At 46.8% G+C, this 14,941-nt stretch overlaps 1 protein-coding gene and 1 pseudogene across 1 annotated transcript; both read left to right on the top strand.

Moving 5' to 3' along the window:
* The first annotated feature begins 12,016 nt into the window (after nucleotides 1-12,016).
* LOC136196898 (uncharacterized) lies at nucleotides 12,017-12,596 on the top strand (annotated as a pseudogene).
* Nucleotides 12,597-12,920: 324 nt separating this feature from the next.
* Nucleotides 12,921-13,964, top strand: LOC136196897 (uncharacterized). Its single transcript, XM_065986558.1, has 2 exons — nucleotides 12,921-13,861; nucleotides 13,910-13,964. Exons 1-2 carry the CDS (start codon nucleotides 12,921-12,923, stop codon nucleotides 13,962-13,964), a joined length of 996 nt encoding a protein of 331 aa, XP_065842630.1.
* Nucleotides 13,965-14,941: the final 977 nt, after the last annotated feature.

The following is a 14,941-nucleotide window of genomic DNA, read 5'->3' as shown; positions in this document are numbered from 1 at the left end:
GGCTCTCTTTGTCCTCGACAACAGCCCTTGCCATCGCCGCATGCCAAGTGACGCTCTCAATTCAAAAGCAATGAACAAAGGGCCAGCAGGACGTCAGCCTGTTATGCATGACACAGAGTGGAACGGAAGGCCTCAGTCGCTCGTGGACGAGAACGGCGCACCGAAAGGGCTAGATTGTGTGCTGGCCGAAAGAGGAGTGGATGTGCGTGGAAAATCCAGAGATCAGCTCCGCGCTATCTTGTCGTCGCACGAAGACTGCAGATCGGAACCAAACGAAATCGAAAAAATGGTTCGCCACTCAGGACACGCGGTAATTTACCTGCCAAAGTTCCACTGCAAGCTCAACCCGATTGAGCGAGTCTGGTGTTCTGCTAAGCAGTACACGCGTTCGCACTGTGACTACACGATCAGGGGCTTCGCCATTTCCCAGAGTCTCCATCGTATTGCAGCGAGCACTATTGAGGGCTTCTTTAGCGGCGTCCGTCAATACGAAAAGCTCTATCGCGAAGGTTTATCTGGAGAAGCCCTGGAGAAAGCTGTACGCATTTACAAGTCCCACCGGAGAGTTTCCGTTGGAAACTAAGTGGGAACCCCAGTTTTTCTAAACCCCCTGCTTTTCTAAAAGCCACCTAATTGTAAACAGAGAAAGTTCAACAACTTTATTGCATTCGAGGTCTTTTAGGCTGCAAAATAGAGTGCGAATTGTCTGAATTGTAATCTTCGTATTCATTCGATTTTGGAGACAATGGTGGAGATGTGTCTCCTCCACTCTCCGAGGGCAAATCTTCCTCGCTCTATTCATCTCCATAGTCGAGGAAATCCGGATTCAGTCCAAGGCTTCCTATTTCTGTGAATACTCGAAAGCTCATCTCCAATTTTTCCACGGTCGAATCGACGACAGAGACTGTTATTTTGCTATCCCGAACCCGGAATCTCCAGCTCATTGAGCCTCGTACGTCACTGGAATATGGCTCTCCGATGAACTTGCTAAAAGCGCCAAAATAGCGATTTTGTCAATATGATTTTATGCAGTTATTACCCGTCCACAGTTATCCAGCCGTTATCAATCGGCTCAGAAAGCACTCTAGCGACTTCGCGATCAACGTGGCCCACTTTGAAGCGACCCAGCCAAGCGCCGAGCGCGTTCTTATTGTGAGAATTCGTCCTTTCGCGTGCCAAAGCGACGTTTTCACCGTCGGCGTCTTCGATGTAGGCAGAGTACAAACAAATTCCTCTGATTTGACAAAGGAACGAAAAAACGGGAACGTAAGACATTTCTGCGATGAGCGTACGCTACTAGAGCTACATGTGCTTTTCCACGTGTGTCGACAATTTCAGCTTGTTCTGGAAAAACGCTTGAAAGCGAATGGAAAGAAGCTATCTCTTTATCATGCTGCCGTAAGTGAATCGGCGGAGGTAGTTCCGTTTAGAAACACATTAGCCTAACGTAATTTAGGCACACCCCGAAAATCGCCCTACGGCCGACAACAGAATGGTTTCAGAAAGACCAAAGAGTTTTCGAAAAACTCAAGGCGATAAAGAAGGAGTTGCAAATAGCCGCTGCTAAAGAAATCTCTACCCTTGTCTAAAAAATAGCCTAACGTTGGTCGAAGGCATGCTTATTATCGCGTCGCTCAGCTAAAATCTGAAATGAATGATCGTCAAACGAGGCATCTCGGCAGGTAGAAGAAAGACCAAAGAACATATGGATGTAGCTTTGTACTTTATTTGCAAAGAAAAACGACACAAACGCAAGTAAAACAGTAAGTCACGCTCATTTTCGATCGGACGTGAGATGCACTGTAGCAAAATTTTCTTGCGTCCCTTGCTATTCTTGTGACTAGTAATGTCTCGCATGATGTCAGATTCTCATAGAACAGTTTAATATAGGCTTTTTGAAAACTTTAATTGATTTTATTTAGAAACCTTGTAATAATTATTCGCTGCCTATGCCACTAGTCCTGGAGTGATGTATCAAGTAGGATATGTTAGAAAAGCGTTGGACGAAATCAATTTTTTCAGAATTATGCTTTGATAGAGGTGAATATCAAACTATGAAATTGCTTTTTTGCCAAAGGGTTGCGAATTTTCTAAAGCAATCTTGGGTTAATTGGAAAGGTTAATAATAGAGTTTTCGCCCGTTGTTACGTAAAATTAAATTAGGATAATTTTTCTAAGCAACGTTTCTGTTTGTGCGTTTAGGCAACCTTTTTTGCTGTTGCAGACCTTAAAGGGAGGTATTAGTTAAGTAGTAGAATCAATGCAGTGTTATATTGGTGGCTAAGCCATTGATTTTGAAATCACTGTAATGGTTTTCTTGAAAGTCCAGCGGCTTAGTATCAGGGCTTTAAGCGTACGCAAAGAGAGGCCTCGAATGAAGTTGTCTGATCTTCAATCTGACTCTAGCAGGGGTAAATATAGCTTGTTCGATGTTCGCGTCAGGTTTTTGGGGAGGCGCTGGGCGTGAACAACGACCGGCTCCTCGATCGACCTTCTTTCGAAGGTTGCACACATTCTTTTGTTGTTCTGTAGTGATAATAGTGTAGTAAAACGCGTTTAGAATGTAGAAAGAGGACTTTCCTGCCATTTGCGATGGTGTGCTCGATTGATGTGCTCCAGCACTTCAAGCAATGACGTCACCGGCATTTTCGCTAGCGCGCTTAAGTCTTTGTACAAGAGAATCGATTTTTGGCTCAAAGTGTCGTTTCGGATTACGCGCGACATCGAATTGAGTAAAAAGGTAAGAATTAAGTAGATCCGCGGTTTTCGAACTTATTCGATCGTTTTAACGTCCCGAAAACGCGGTGCCGCGTCGCCAAGAGGTGACGCGCACTATGGAATGCATCGATACGACGCTTGCGAAACGCTTTGGAGCGTTTCACTGTGTTTCGCTTTGCTTTCCGAATCGTTTTCACCGATTTTTGATGCGCGAAAGGGGTCGTTGTCCGTCTTCTTTTGCGCTCGCTGCGCGACAAAGGGAACGTCGCCTGCAGTCGAATAGCAGCAATTCGTAAAGCGCATCATATCGGCTTTCGTTCGACGTGTCGTTTGTAGCCGTGAGACGCGCCGCTATCGTACGGCGTTGTCGTAAAGGTGGTGTCGTTTTTACACACGCGAGTAGGAGTGTTTGTGTTTTCATATCAAAAGCTGGCCAATATCAAATCGGCTTTGAACCAGTTTTGTAGAACCGACATTGCTGGTTCGATTGGTTGTGGTCCGATTGACGTGCAACCTTTTCTCGCAAAACAGCACGCTTTCGAAAAAACGTCGCGATCGAGAAAATTCGTATTTGTTTTTCGATGCTCTTTGTCCCGCGATGAATTTTGTGTGGATTTTTTGTGACACGAAGTGGTTCTAGGTTGTATGTGAGAGACGATAGAAATTGGTGGCCATCGGCTCAAATTTTGGGTAAGATAGAAGTTTGGCTTATGAGCATATTGCGTAAATAGTGCAAAACCTTGATTTTTATTTTATGACGTCAGTATTGTAATCCAGCCGCGTTAAGTGCGTATGATAGCCAGCTTTGCTCATTTTTGAATGAAGTGGTGTGGCTCGAATGCAACGATTCCGAAGATCGGGCGACGTCGACAAAGATGGAAAGGTAAGTATTAAGTAGTTTAGAGCCTTTTCGACCAATAGCGAAAGCGGGAAACAGCCGAAATCGCGGCGTCGCGTTGCCAAGGCATAGATAAAATAGAGAAGGGGATTGGCAATGAGCACTGTCACATGACCCTTTGTGAATCGATGTGTGTCTCTGTCGCTATGGAGGACTTCGAAGCCGTTCTAGACGTCTTTCTGAACGAAAACGTTGCTATGTCACCTTCTACCCGATATTCTAACGCGTTAATTATTGCCGAGTCGTTGCGAAAAGCCGTCAGAAAAGACGGATGTATTCCGCCTGTTACAAGCATTGTTTCGCTTATCGACGAATGCGTAAAAAAGCAAAATCGGTTACCTTCGGTGGAATTCAGCGGCAGAAAGCGTCTGTTTTTCCAAAGAGCTTTCTTTGACTGTGTTGCCCCTCTATTGGGAGACACTCTTGAATAGTATCAGCACGGACAGCACCGATTCAAACGAACCTTTTTTTCGCAGACAACAAACGACTTTTTTTTGAACGCGCTTTTTCTCGCGAGTTTGCGGGGAAAGTGAATGATGTAATATCGGTAGATAGTTGACATACAGTGGAACCTGTCCTAACGGCCACCTTGTTAGGGGCGGCCACCTGTTTATTACGACCACTTGCATCAAGTCCCGGCGAATCGTAGTACAATTTATTCAGAAACTCTCTCGGTATAGCGACCACCTGGTTATTGCGGTAATGCGGCCACACCAAAATTTTTCACTGTGTATTTTTCACCTCTGCATAGCGACCAATAGCACCAATATTACTTAGCTTTAGACAATAACAATTCTTTTAGTCTTTTAATGTGAGATTTCTTCCCTGAGAAGCGATACATGCATGGAACCTCAAGGCCATGTCCGACTCCCCTGTTGACCCGCGGTCCAGTAACTTCGCACTCTACAGAACTGCTTTCTCGTGCTAGAAAGTAGGCAGTTACACGACTAATCCCGCGTGGCACGTGTCCAACGATTTCGTCTCCTTTTCTTACTGCCACAGCATGCAGATCGTGGTGATTTTCAGGCTCCCTTTGCACAAACAGAGTTTCTCCGATAATCGGGGCCCAGTTGGTTTGATAGACATGATGCCCTCGGACGTAGGAGTGATATGCAAAGGCGTCCATGATTTCCGCATGCGCACTCAAACATGGAAGCACGAGGCCAAGGACGTCGAGCACGCGTCGAATTGACCCTGAAAGAAAAGTTTCCGTGCTTGAATATGCCAAGCACCATCCAGATCACGGTTCGCGACAAATAGCTAAAGCTTTCGACTGCGGGAAAACACAGATTCAGAGCATCTTGAAAAGCAGAGACGCTATTGTAAAGGATTTTCAAGAATGCTGTCCTTCTTCGCGTAAACGAAAGCGTGAGAGCGCCCTAAACGACGCTGTCTACAATTGGTTCTCGTTAGCGAGACAGAGGGGAGTTCCGGTGACTGGGCCGATGTTACAAGACGAGGCGCTGAAAATCGCAGTTGCTATGGGTGAATCCGAGTTCAAAGCCTCTAATGGATGGTTGGAAAACTTCAAAAGGCGCCGCGGAATTGCTCAGTTTACAATCAGCGGAGAAGCAGCATCTGTTCCTGATGAATTAGTAGATTCTTGGAAAGAAAGACTCTCAGAACTTCTCCTCGGCTGTGACGACACCGAAGTTTGGAATGTAGACGAGACCGCCTGCTTTTTTAGAGCTCTTCCAAACAAGACACTGGGACAGAAAAAAACAGAAGTGCAGTGGAGGAAAACAATCAAAGGAGAGGATTACGGTCGTTCATTTTGCTAGTGCCGCAGGTGAAAAGTTGCCACCTGTAATAGTTGGACGATCCGAGAAGCCACGATGTTTCAAAAGCGTTCGAGACATTCGTAGACCGTGCGGAATTCCCTATTACTCGAACAGCAAGGCATGGATGACACGAGACATTTGGAAAAAAATGCTTACAGCTTGGAATGCAGAATTGGAAAGATGTGGAAAGAAAGTCGTTCTTCTCGCTGACAACGCTCCCACCCATGATCCTTCTCTAAAGCTGTCCAATGTCACAATTGTCTTTCTCCCAAAAAATGCAACATCCAGAGTTCAGCCTTTAGATGCTGGGATAATAAAAATTTCAAGGTTATGTATCGTCGTCTCCTTCTTCAGCACGTTCTTGCTCTAATCGACCAAACAACTCTTTCTGCCTCCGAAATCGCCAAGAGTGTAGACCTTTTGACAGCTATTAGATTCGTGAAGAGAGCTTGGAATGACGTCCAAAGAAGTACCATAAGGAATTGCTTTAGAAGCAGTGGAGCAATTCCTAAACAGGAGGAAGACGTCGATCCATTTAAAGGTTTGGAGGATGACGCAGAAAATGATGAATCAGAGTTGCAAGGCCTAATTGACAAGATTAGTCCGGAAATCGTTTCAGGCGCTGAATATGCTGCTTTTGATGATGACGTTGAAACATGCTACATGATCGAGGGAGACGACTGGAAAGAAAAGTTGCGTGTCGCGGCAATTGAAAATCTCGCGAAAAGATCTACTTCGCAAGAAAAGGAAGTAGTTAGCGATGCTGAGGAAGAAGAAGAGGACGATGAAACCGAACGGTCGCAGATTGATTCATGGGGCCACGCTTTATTTGTTGCAATGAATCTACAGATGTTTGCTAATGAAAGAAAGAATGAAGAGGTTTCTGAAGCTGCGTTTGAGCTTTCAACAAGAATTAAAGAAGCTAAATTGAAGTCAATCGTATCTACGAAGCAAGCAAAAATCGATCAGTACTTTCAGAAAAATGACTAGAACTACTGCTGTACTACTTTGCTTTCTTCTGCACTAATAGTACTAGTTCTTGTCGAAAAAAATTTTTTTTGTTATAGAGATTACCTGAATATTACGGCCAGTAAAGTCACGTCCCATGGGTGGCCGGATTAAACAGGTTCCACTGTACTAGTGTTATTATAGAAAAATGCGACAGATACGGGGCAATTTTGCAATCAGCCACCGAAAGAGAAAGCGAAAAAGCTCGCTCGAGAGGAGCTCGTTATCTAGCATGAGTCCTGGGTCAGCCTCTTCCCTTTCCGGCTTGCATTACGACGTGCGAATGTGGAAAGCTAATTGATCAAAATTGTTACCACCTTGTCACGTGCAAGCATGGCGGCGGTCCCACCATAGATGGAAGAGAAGAAGGGATAGGAAGCTCCCGTCGTCACGTGACAGCAAGTGCTGCACGACGACTGCCTGCATTGCCCGATGTGTGTTACGGCTGAGGCCCGTATATTGTACACATAAACGATCCGTGAATTGCACCACTGTGACTTTCCGAATATTTTTCTACGGTAATGCACTTTTTAATATTGTAGAAACAATTTTGGCATACATCTTCTGTGTAATATTCGCTCATATCCCGACCTTTTTCGCGCGTGACGTTTACGTACCTCTTACGGTCGTTTTTCAGCGTTCTACGCAACCTTATGGCCTTCAACGGGTAGCCTGTCTACTATTGTCAGCTTCCCTAGTCCTATTCGCTCGTCAAAGGAGATTTCCACTGACTTTAGAGCATAAAAAGCGATATCCGGGGGTTCTTTTCATCGCTAGTTTACGTACCAAGTGTGCGTTCCCATCACTGTTAATCCTTTAGAGTAGCGCTGCTATTCGCACTACCGTCCCTCTTGTTCACGTAACTGGTATTTGTTTTCTAATACTTTCTTTCGTTCGCGTGTATGGGCAATTTTAGTGCATGGGGTTGTACTCCGCGTGGGCGTGGCAAGAGTTACTTAGATCACGGCTTCTACTTTCTCTAGCGTCGTAATACGTGTCTTCACACATTCTGTAGGAATCTATGGCTCGAAAGTTGCGATTGGTGAGAACGAAAAGGGAGCATTCAGTGAAAAGAAGTAAAAGGAGCGGGAGGAAGGGGGAGTTACCACACACGACCGACGCGCCCCCTGAGGTCTTTGGGGAATCCCCTCAAGAAGCGACAGAACTGTAAGCTGCATGGACAGTTACTGTACAATCCTCATACTTTCTGCGATAGACTGAAGCCATCGTGGCATAAAATGGAAAGAGGAGATGACATATACTTGTCCAAGTTGAGCATTGGTTGGGGGGATAAAGTATCCGATGAACGGACTTGTCTGCCTCCTACTTCAGTTTTGATTAGCGCCGTTGTTGGGCAGGGTGGAGTTCGGGCACTATATGTTCGAGGGCGAGAAGTAGACAAGGATAAATGCATTGCCCTGTCCGGATGTCCGATCTCACCAGATGCCGTCAATGCCAAAAATTATGTGCGTTTTTCCCAATTCATTGATGACCTCTTCGTTTGCCCTGGCAATACCGATCAACATTTTATAAGAATGTGCTTTGCGGATAAAGGAATATTCAAGACGAAAGAGGGGAACGTGGCTGCCAGCATTGATTCGTATCTGCCCATAGTCTACGAGGGCAGACAGCATTCTTCGACGGTAAGAGCTAGTGGATGTCAGTTGCTGGTTGGTGTGGCAGAAAAGCGATGTCAGCAGTGCGTCGCATACCGTGGAGTACTTCGTGTAAAGTTTTCGAGGTGGAATCGATCTCCGAAGGCAACGAGCAAGTTCGCAACTAACGCCAGCCTGAAGACTCCACAGAGATCGCAGAAATTGAAGAGACTGGCTACAGTGAAGAAAGCTGCTGAACGAAAAATTGTCCAAATGAGAAAGTCAATTGCCAAATCAATCAGAGAAAAAGGCGATGCATTACCGCAGGATCTGCACGACGACGTCACATCAGTAATGAATGCTCAAGGAGAAAAAATTGACGACATCTATCCCAAGGGCACGTTCAGAAGACTCTTTTGGGATCAGCAGTTTAAGGCCGCTTCCGCGAAAAGCGCATCGGGAATGAGATGGCATCCCGTCATGATTCGTTTGGCGCTCAGCCTAAAGATGGCCAGCTCATCGGCCTATCACATTATGCGAACGGCTGGAGTGATTCAACTTCCGTCAGAGCGGACACTTAGAGATTACAGTAATTTTTCAAAGCAGAAAACTGGCTTTCACGACGATCTTAACGACCACCTGCTGGCTGAGGCACAACTTGACGGCTGCTCCGAAGCACAGAGACACGTCGCCCTCGTATTCGACGAAATGAAGATTAGAGACGATTTGGTCTACCGCAAAACAAGTCAAGAGATTGTCGGCTTTGTTGACCTTGGCCGAGTCAGCAATGAAATGGGAGATCTGGAGAAATCTCTCAGCCATTCTGCAGCTTTCCAGACACCGATCAACGACGTAGCCACACACATGCTTGTCCTCATGATTCGAGGTATCACTTCCGGACTTTCATTTCCTTGGGCACACTTCCCCACGACGGGCATCTCCGCGGGAAATCTAATGTCCATAATGTGGGAAGCCGTAGAAATTTTGGAAATGCTATCGTTCAAAGTTCTCTGCGTCACATCGGACGGAGCTGGCCCCAACCGGAAATTTTACCGCATGCATGATGCCGCCACAAGGCCAGTAAATGATCCACTATTCAAGATAGCGAATCCTTACAGCAACGATGATCGGATGATCTTCTTCGTATCCGATCCACCTCACCTTCTAAAGACGACTAGGAATTGCCTTTCGCATTCCTACCCTTTCAACGGGACAAGATCTATGAAAGTGAGTGTCAATCTATATATATACTAATTGTCTCATGTTTGAATCTTAGCTAAACGATCAGTGGATCACTTGGGAACACATTGTGGAGCTGTACAAAAAGTGTCAGGAGACTTCGGCGGCAGCCGGATTGTATCTGTTGAAGAAGCTGAAATTAGAGCACGTCCGCCTCAATTCTTACTCGCGAATGAGGGTTGATCTTGCTGCGCAGGTACTAATTGACCTGAAAAATTCTCAATCAGAGTTAACATTTATAACATACTGCAGACTCTGAGTGATTCCGTCGCAAATGGTCTCGAGCACTACAAAGTCGACGGAAGCACCGAGACCGCCCGTTTCTGCCGGTTCTTCAACAGAGCATTTGACTGTCTCAACGTCAGGTCCCTGTCAAATGCTCGAGCAAATCATAGAGGATATCGACGTCCAGACGATGAACGAATTCAAGTAAATTAATAAAATTTAAGTGTTCAGAGCTAGAAAGTCATGTCATTCTTTTATTTTAGTGGCTCAAGAACGATTTTCTGACTTACTTGGATGAATGGGACGATTGGGTTGACGCACAGGAAGATGTTCCAAAGCACGCGAAGAATCGATTGCGGCTTAGTCAGGAGACGCTCCAGGGCTGGAGAATGACTGGTGAGCAGTTGTTGTAATACGAAATGCAATTGTAATACATTGAAATAGTGAGAGCATTTGTGGAAATGACTGAGTACCTCTTTTCCTTACCTGAATCGGAGCGGCCTTTGTTCGTGCTGAGTGAACACATCTCTCAAGACCCCCTCGAAAACTACTTCGGTCAACAGAGAGCGACTGGAGGCAGATGCGATAACCCGTCCGTTGCGGAGTGTGTTGTTAATGCCAACTCTCTAAGGCTGCAGAAATCTCTTGCCCTGGCACCTCTTCGAGGGAATTCGAGCCGTCGCCGTCGTCTCTTTCCAGAAGAAGTCGATTCAACGCCACTCCCAAAACGTAAATCTACGCACAAATCTTCTTTTCCTTGAATAATCGTATTAATTGTGCAATATCAGTATCACATATAAAATCATTCTGTTCGATTTGGCTTGAGAAGACTCTTCCTCAGTGCTTTCTTTTTCTTCAGGAGGCAGTCCTTGGCTACTTTATACTTCTCTAGCCAGGCGGAGGTCATTGAGAAGCCTCTCATCGTCACCCACAGGGAAGCAATTTCATGAAGGAGATGACTGCTGTGAGCGTCGTCCAGAAGTGTAGCAGTAAGTAATCTCCACCTGAAAACGACCATTGGATCTACTTCAACAGCCGCAACGACGTCACAATTCTCCTTCCGGGCTAATCGACTAGGTAAGCGACATCGGACAACGTTCTCCACACTTCTGAAAAAGTGGTAGGCGTTGTCGTTGATCTTGAAGAGACCTCCCCTATCCACTTTCGCAATCCATTGGGATGTGTAGTCTTCAATTTCACTACTTTCGTCACTGCCACCTTCTGTCGCCCTTTCACAATCCTCGACTGACAAATTCCTCAAACATTCAATAATACCCTTATAATCTTCCTTTCTTTTCGTGTACTTATTCAGCAGCTTGAACGGGACAAATCCAGCGGCGTACCTCAGTGCGTTCTCCTCGTCACCTGACAAAGGCTGAGCCATGCACTGAGCACCTGCCGCCTGAAAATCTCGTCCTTTATCCGATCCTTGCTGCGCCCGGAGAAAGCGTAGTAGCATTGCCTCGAATACTCGCCGATTAACCGATTGGGAAAGAAGTGGGTCGTCAAAAGCAATGCCAAGGGCGCAATATAGACACGCCCAAATGTCCCGCAGAGGCCCAATGCGAAGGGAAACGAACTTCGTTTGGGCATGTTCTCGCAGTGAAGATATGGTTGAGCGTTTCGTGCCCGGCTGGAAACACGCTGCCATTGCCGAAACCAGCTTTTCGCCGAAAATCGCCATTACTTCGCTTTTCGAGAATTCCAAGATCACGCGCAGGTCCTTCCTTAGCCGGATGAGACGATGAGACGGTTGACTTGCTATTTTCTCTTCCTGCAGGTCGAGAAGGGCTCTTTCGATTAAATCCATTAGGGCGTAACACACCTGGCGCACTGAAGTGATCACGTGACGACGGGAGCTTCCTATCCCTTCTTCTCTTCCATCTATGGTCCCACAAGGGCACACAACCGTGTCGTATCTGGTTGGGCTGACTGGGTCCGAGATGCGGGTCTCTCTTGCGTGTCGAGCCCCGTCATGAATATGTCAATAACGATAATCGCCCTGATATCGTTGCTTTCGGCACTGGAACAGGTGAATCGCTCGAGCTCGATATCTCGTTGGCACATCCCTGGAGTTCTGAGGCATGTCGTCGCGCTGCTGTCGAAGATAGGGCTGCAGCAATAATCCGCGAGGAGAGAAAGATCGAGAATTACTCATCTGTTGTTCGTGTCTGCGGATCATCGTCGTGCTTTGTTCCGGTTGTTGCAGAGACTTCGGACGCTGGGGCAAGCACGCAAATGATTTCCTCATTCGCCTCAGAAATTTCTTTCAACGCTCTGAGGGTCCGGCTGGTAAAAGTACTTTTATGTGTTATTGGCGTCGTCGTCTATCTGTTCTTCTTCAATGTCCCGTCTGTAGTGTTATATAAGAACCATAAGCTTTCCTGTGTGAGTGATTCCTTTTCCCGTACTGACCTATACTCAGAACGCGAAGCTTAGCTTCTCGTCCGTTAAACTCGAACTGTTTATAATATAGTATTTGTTGGTCTTGCGACTCTAGCGCAGCTGCGCTCTATTTTATGTAACTGAAATGTATTCTCTCTCTCTCTCTCGCATCTTACTTTTCGCCGATCCAACACGGCGTCTCTACACCCTGCGGTTCGGAACTCATCATTCATCACGTCCAAGCGCTCCTCAACCGCAACGCTGACTGGATGCTATTAAAGACACAAACGCGTTCAATTCAATTATTAGTCGTGAGGCAATACGCCGACGTCTCTCAGAGAGCTTTCCGTCGTTAATGCCACATTTTTGCCAATGTACGGCCGCTTCAGCTCTCTTGTCTTCCCATTGTTTTCCGGCGTGACACTGCTGTCTTCGGAGGAAGGCGTCCACCAAGGAGACCCCTTGGGCCGGCACTATTCGCCGTTGGAATCCATCAAACGTTGGTGGACTTGCAATGCAGTCTTCCAAATGTCGTCATTCTGGCGTATCTCGACGACGTCTTTATTTTGGGCACGGAACTGGAAGTTTTTGCTGCTTTCTTGGACCTTAAGCAATCTTTCGGCGATTTGCGCCTCTGCATTGCCGACAGGAAGTGCGATATTTTTTCCGTGGCCATCTCCCCCGCAATCGTCTCCTGTGTCTTGTCAATCGGTTGGAACAACAGTTCTCGGAGCGCCCATCGGGTAACCTGAATACATCGACGACTTCTGCTTCCATTACTTTTTAAAAAATGCAGAGCTCGGCTCGAAGATAAGCAGTTTGGGAGATCCTCAATGCAGTCTGCTCTTACTTCGGTATTTCTACGCAACGAGTCTCAACCACCTCGGCAGAACTATTCCATCGTCACTTTTTCGCAGAGCTATCGCACACCTCCCGGTCGTCGTTTGAAGAAATTCTTCTGGTAAACCACCTATCGGACAAACAATGGCAACAGGCAACACTGCCTATTAAATTAGGCGGTTTTGGCTTGCCGTTGCTATCTGACATCACAGACGCTGCTTTTCTAGCAGGATGGAGCAACTCGCTGACCACACTACCGAACCGTTTTTCAAACTCTCTCAGCACCGAAGACCTGCTTTCTCTCCGCTACGTCGAACAATTTCTGAACCTCGCATTGTCGTCTTTTCAAGTCCGCCTTGGCCCAAACTTAGAAAAGTCAAAACTATGTCGGACCTGTCGTCATTTACGGGAAAGCTACAAAAAACTCTTTGCTCCGAAATTTACCGGTCTTCGGCCTCTGAAGTGTTTTTCGCTTCCGCTGACAATCGCGATGTTGCTCGTCTGCGCTCCTGCCGAGGCAGCCAGGCTGGTCGCTGGGTGGAGGCAGTTCCTACCTCAAAGGCGCTTGCGCTAAAGCCTAACGCTTTTCGTTTAGCAGCATACTTGAGACTGGGCTGTCCCCTCGACTTTGCCCTTGCTTGCTTCGACTCTTGCGAGTGCAATTCTGTTATCGACAACCAAGGCTATCACCTGCTAACCTGCAAGCACGGCGGCGGTCCAGTCTGGGCTCACAACAACATCGTCTCCGGCTGGGCAGACTGCGTTCGAGACGCGGGTCTTTTGTGCAAGGTCGAATTGCGATTTCGCTATTTCAATAACGAGAATCGACCCGACATTGTCGCATGCAGATTCGAAGCCGGCGTTTCTATGGAGCTTGATATCTCTCTGGCTCATCCTTGGAGCTCCGAAGCGTCCCGTCGTTCTGCGGTCGAAGATTGCGCTGCGGCAATCATCCGAGAAGAAGCAAAGGTCGAAAAGTACGACGCCAACATTCGGCCCTCAGGCGCAGCTGCTAGATTTTACCCGCTCGTCTTCGAGCACTTCGGTCACTGGGGAAAGCTGGCAGACAAATTCTTTAAAGTTTTCCTGACGCACGTCGAGCGCACCGAGGGAAAATCCGAACGAAATGAGTTCGCCTGCTACTGGAGGCGCCGCCTTTCCGTCCTACTGCAGTATAACCCACAAACTGTCTCGAATTTCCGGTCTTTTTTCTTGTTTAGACTTATCGACGGAGCTCAAACGCCAGTTCAACCTCCGCTAAGTATTTATAGCTAATTTATTCTTTCCTTAGTTAGACGTTGTCTCTAGTGAATGTCACCTTCTCTACCGTTTGTTTGTTCTCAATAAATCTCTCTCTCGCTGACTCGTCTTCGAAGACTCTTTCCGATTTAGCCTCGACAAAGCCAAAATTCTAAAAGTTACTGTTATTCGAAATTCAACTTGCTTTACTCTCATCGATTTTATCCTCTGCTGCCGACAACCGTTATTTATCCCGGTTGCGGCTCATGTCGAGGCAAGCACGCCGATCGATGGCTTGAGGCAGTTCCAACCTCGAGGATGCTCGCACTAAAACCTTACGAATTTCGTTTAGCGGCATCAGCGAGGCTTGACTGTCCTCTCGCCTTCACCGCGTGTGTGTCTCTCTGCGAATGCGGATCAACAATTGATCCTCATGGCTATCACATGCTGACCTGCAAGTTCGGAGGTGGTCCTGTTTAGGCTCACAACCGAATTGTCACTGGCTGGTCCGACTGCATTCGAGACGCGGGCCTCTCTTGCAAAATTGAGCCGAGGTTCAGCTATCTGAATAACGAAAACCGTCCTGACATCATAGCCTTCGGTTCCGGCTATGGCAAGTCCTTTGAACTCGACATATAACTTGCTCACCCGTGGGCATCGGAAGCTTCACGTCGATCTGCAGTCGAAGATGGTGCCGCCGCCTCCATCCGCGAAAAAGAAAAGATTACAAAATACGATTCTACATCCGACCATCTGGATCAGCTGCCAAATTTTTCCCTATAGTCGCTGAACATTTCGGCCATTGGGGCAAGCACGCTTGCGATTTCTTTTCCATCCTTGTGAGACACGTCGAGCGGTCCGAGGGAAAGGTACGTAGAAATGAATTCGCGAGCTTTTGGTGAAGACGATTGTCCGTTCTTCTTCAAAACTGTAACTCTAGTGTACTGTCACACAAAGTATCTCGTCTCTCTGGTGTTCCTTCCCGCCCTGACCTATTGACCGAGTGTGAAGTT

The sequence above is a fragment of the Oscarella lobularis genome, chromosome 16, assembly GCF_947507565.1.
Source record: "Oscarella lobularis chromosome 16, ooOscLobu1.1, whole genome shotgun sequence".
Taxonomy (NCBI): Eukaryota; Metazoa; Porifera; class Homoscleromorpha; order Homosclerophorida; family Oscarellidae; genus Oscarella; species Oscarella lobularis.
This window is presented reverse-complemented; position numbering and strand designations above follow the sequence as displayed.

What these genes read in the sequence shown, in the direction of transcription:
- LOC136196897 (XM_065986558.1), top strand. Translation starts at nt 12,921, where the DNA reads ATGGAGCAACTCGCTGACCACACTACCGAACCGTTTTTCAAACTCTCT. An exon ending in CGCCTTTCCGTCCTACTGCA is followed by an intron (nt 13,862 to 13,909) that starts GTATAACCCACA and finishes TTTCTTGTTTAG; the next exon opens with ACTTATCGACGGAGCTCAAA.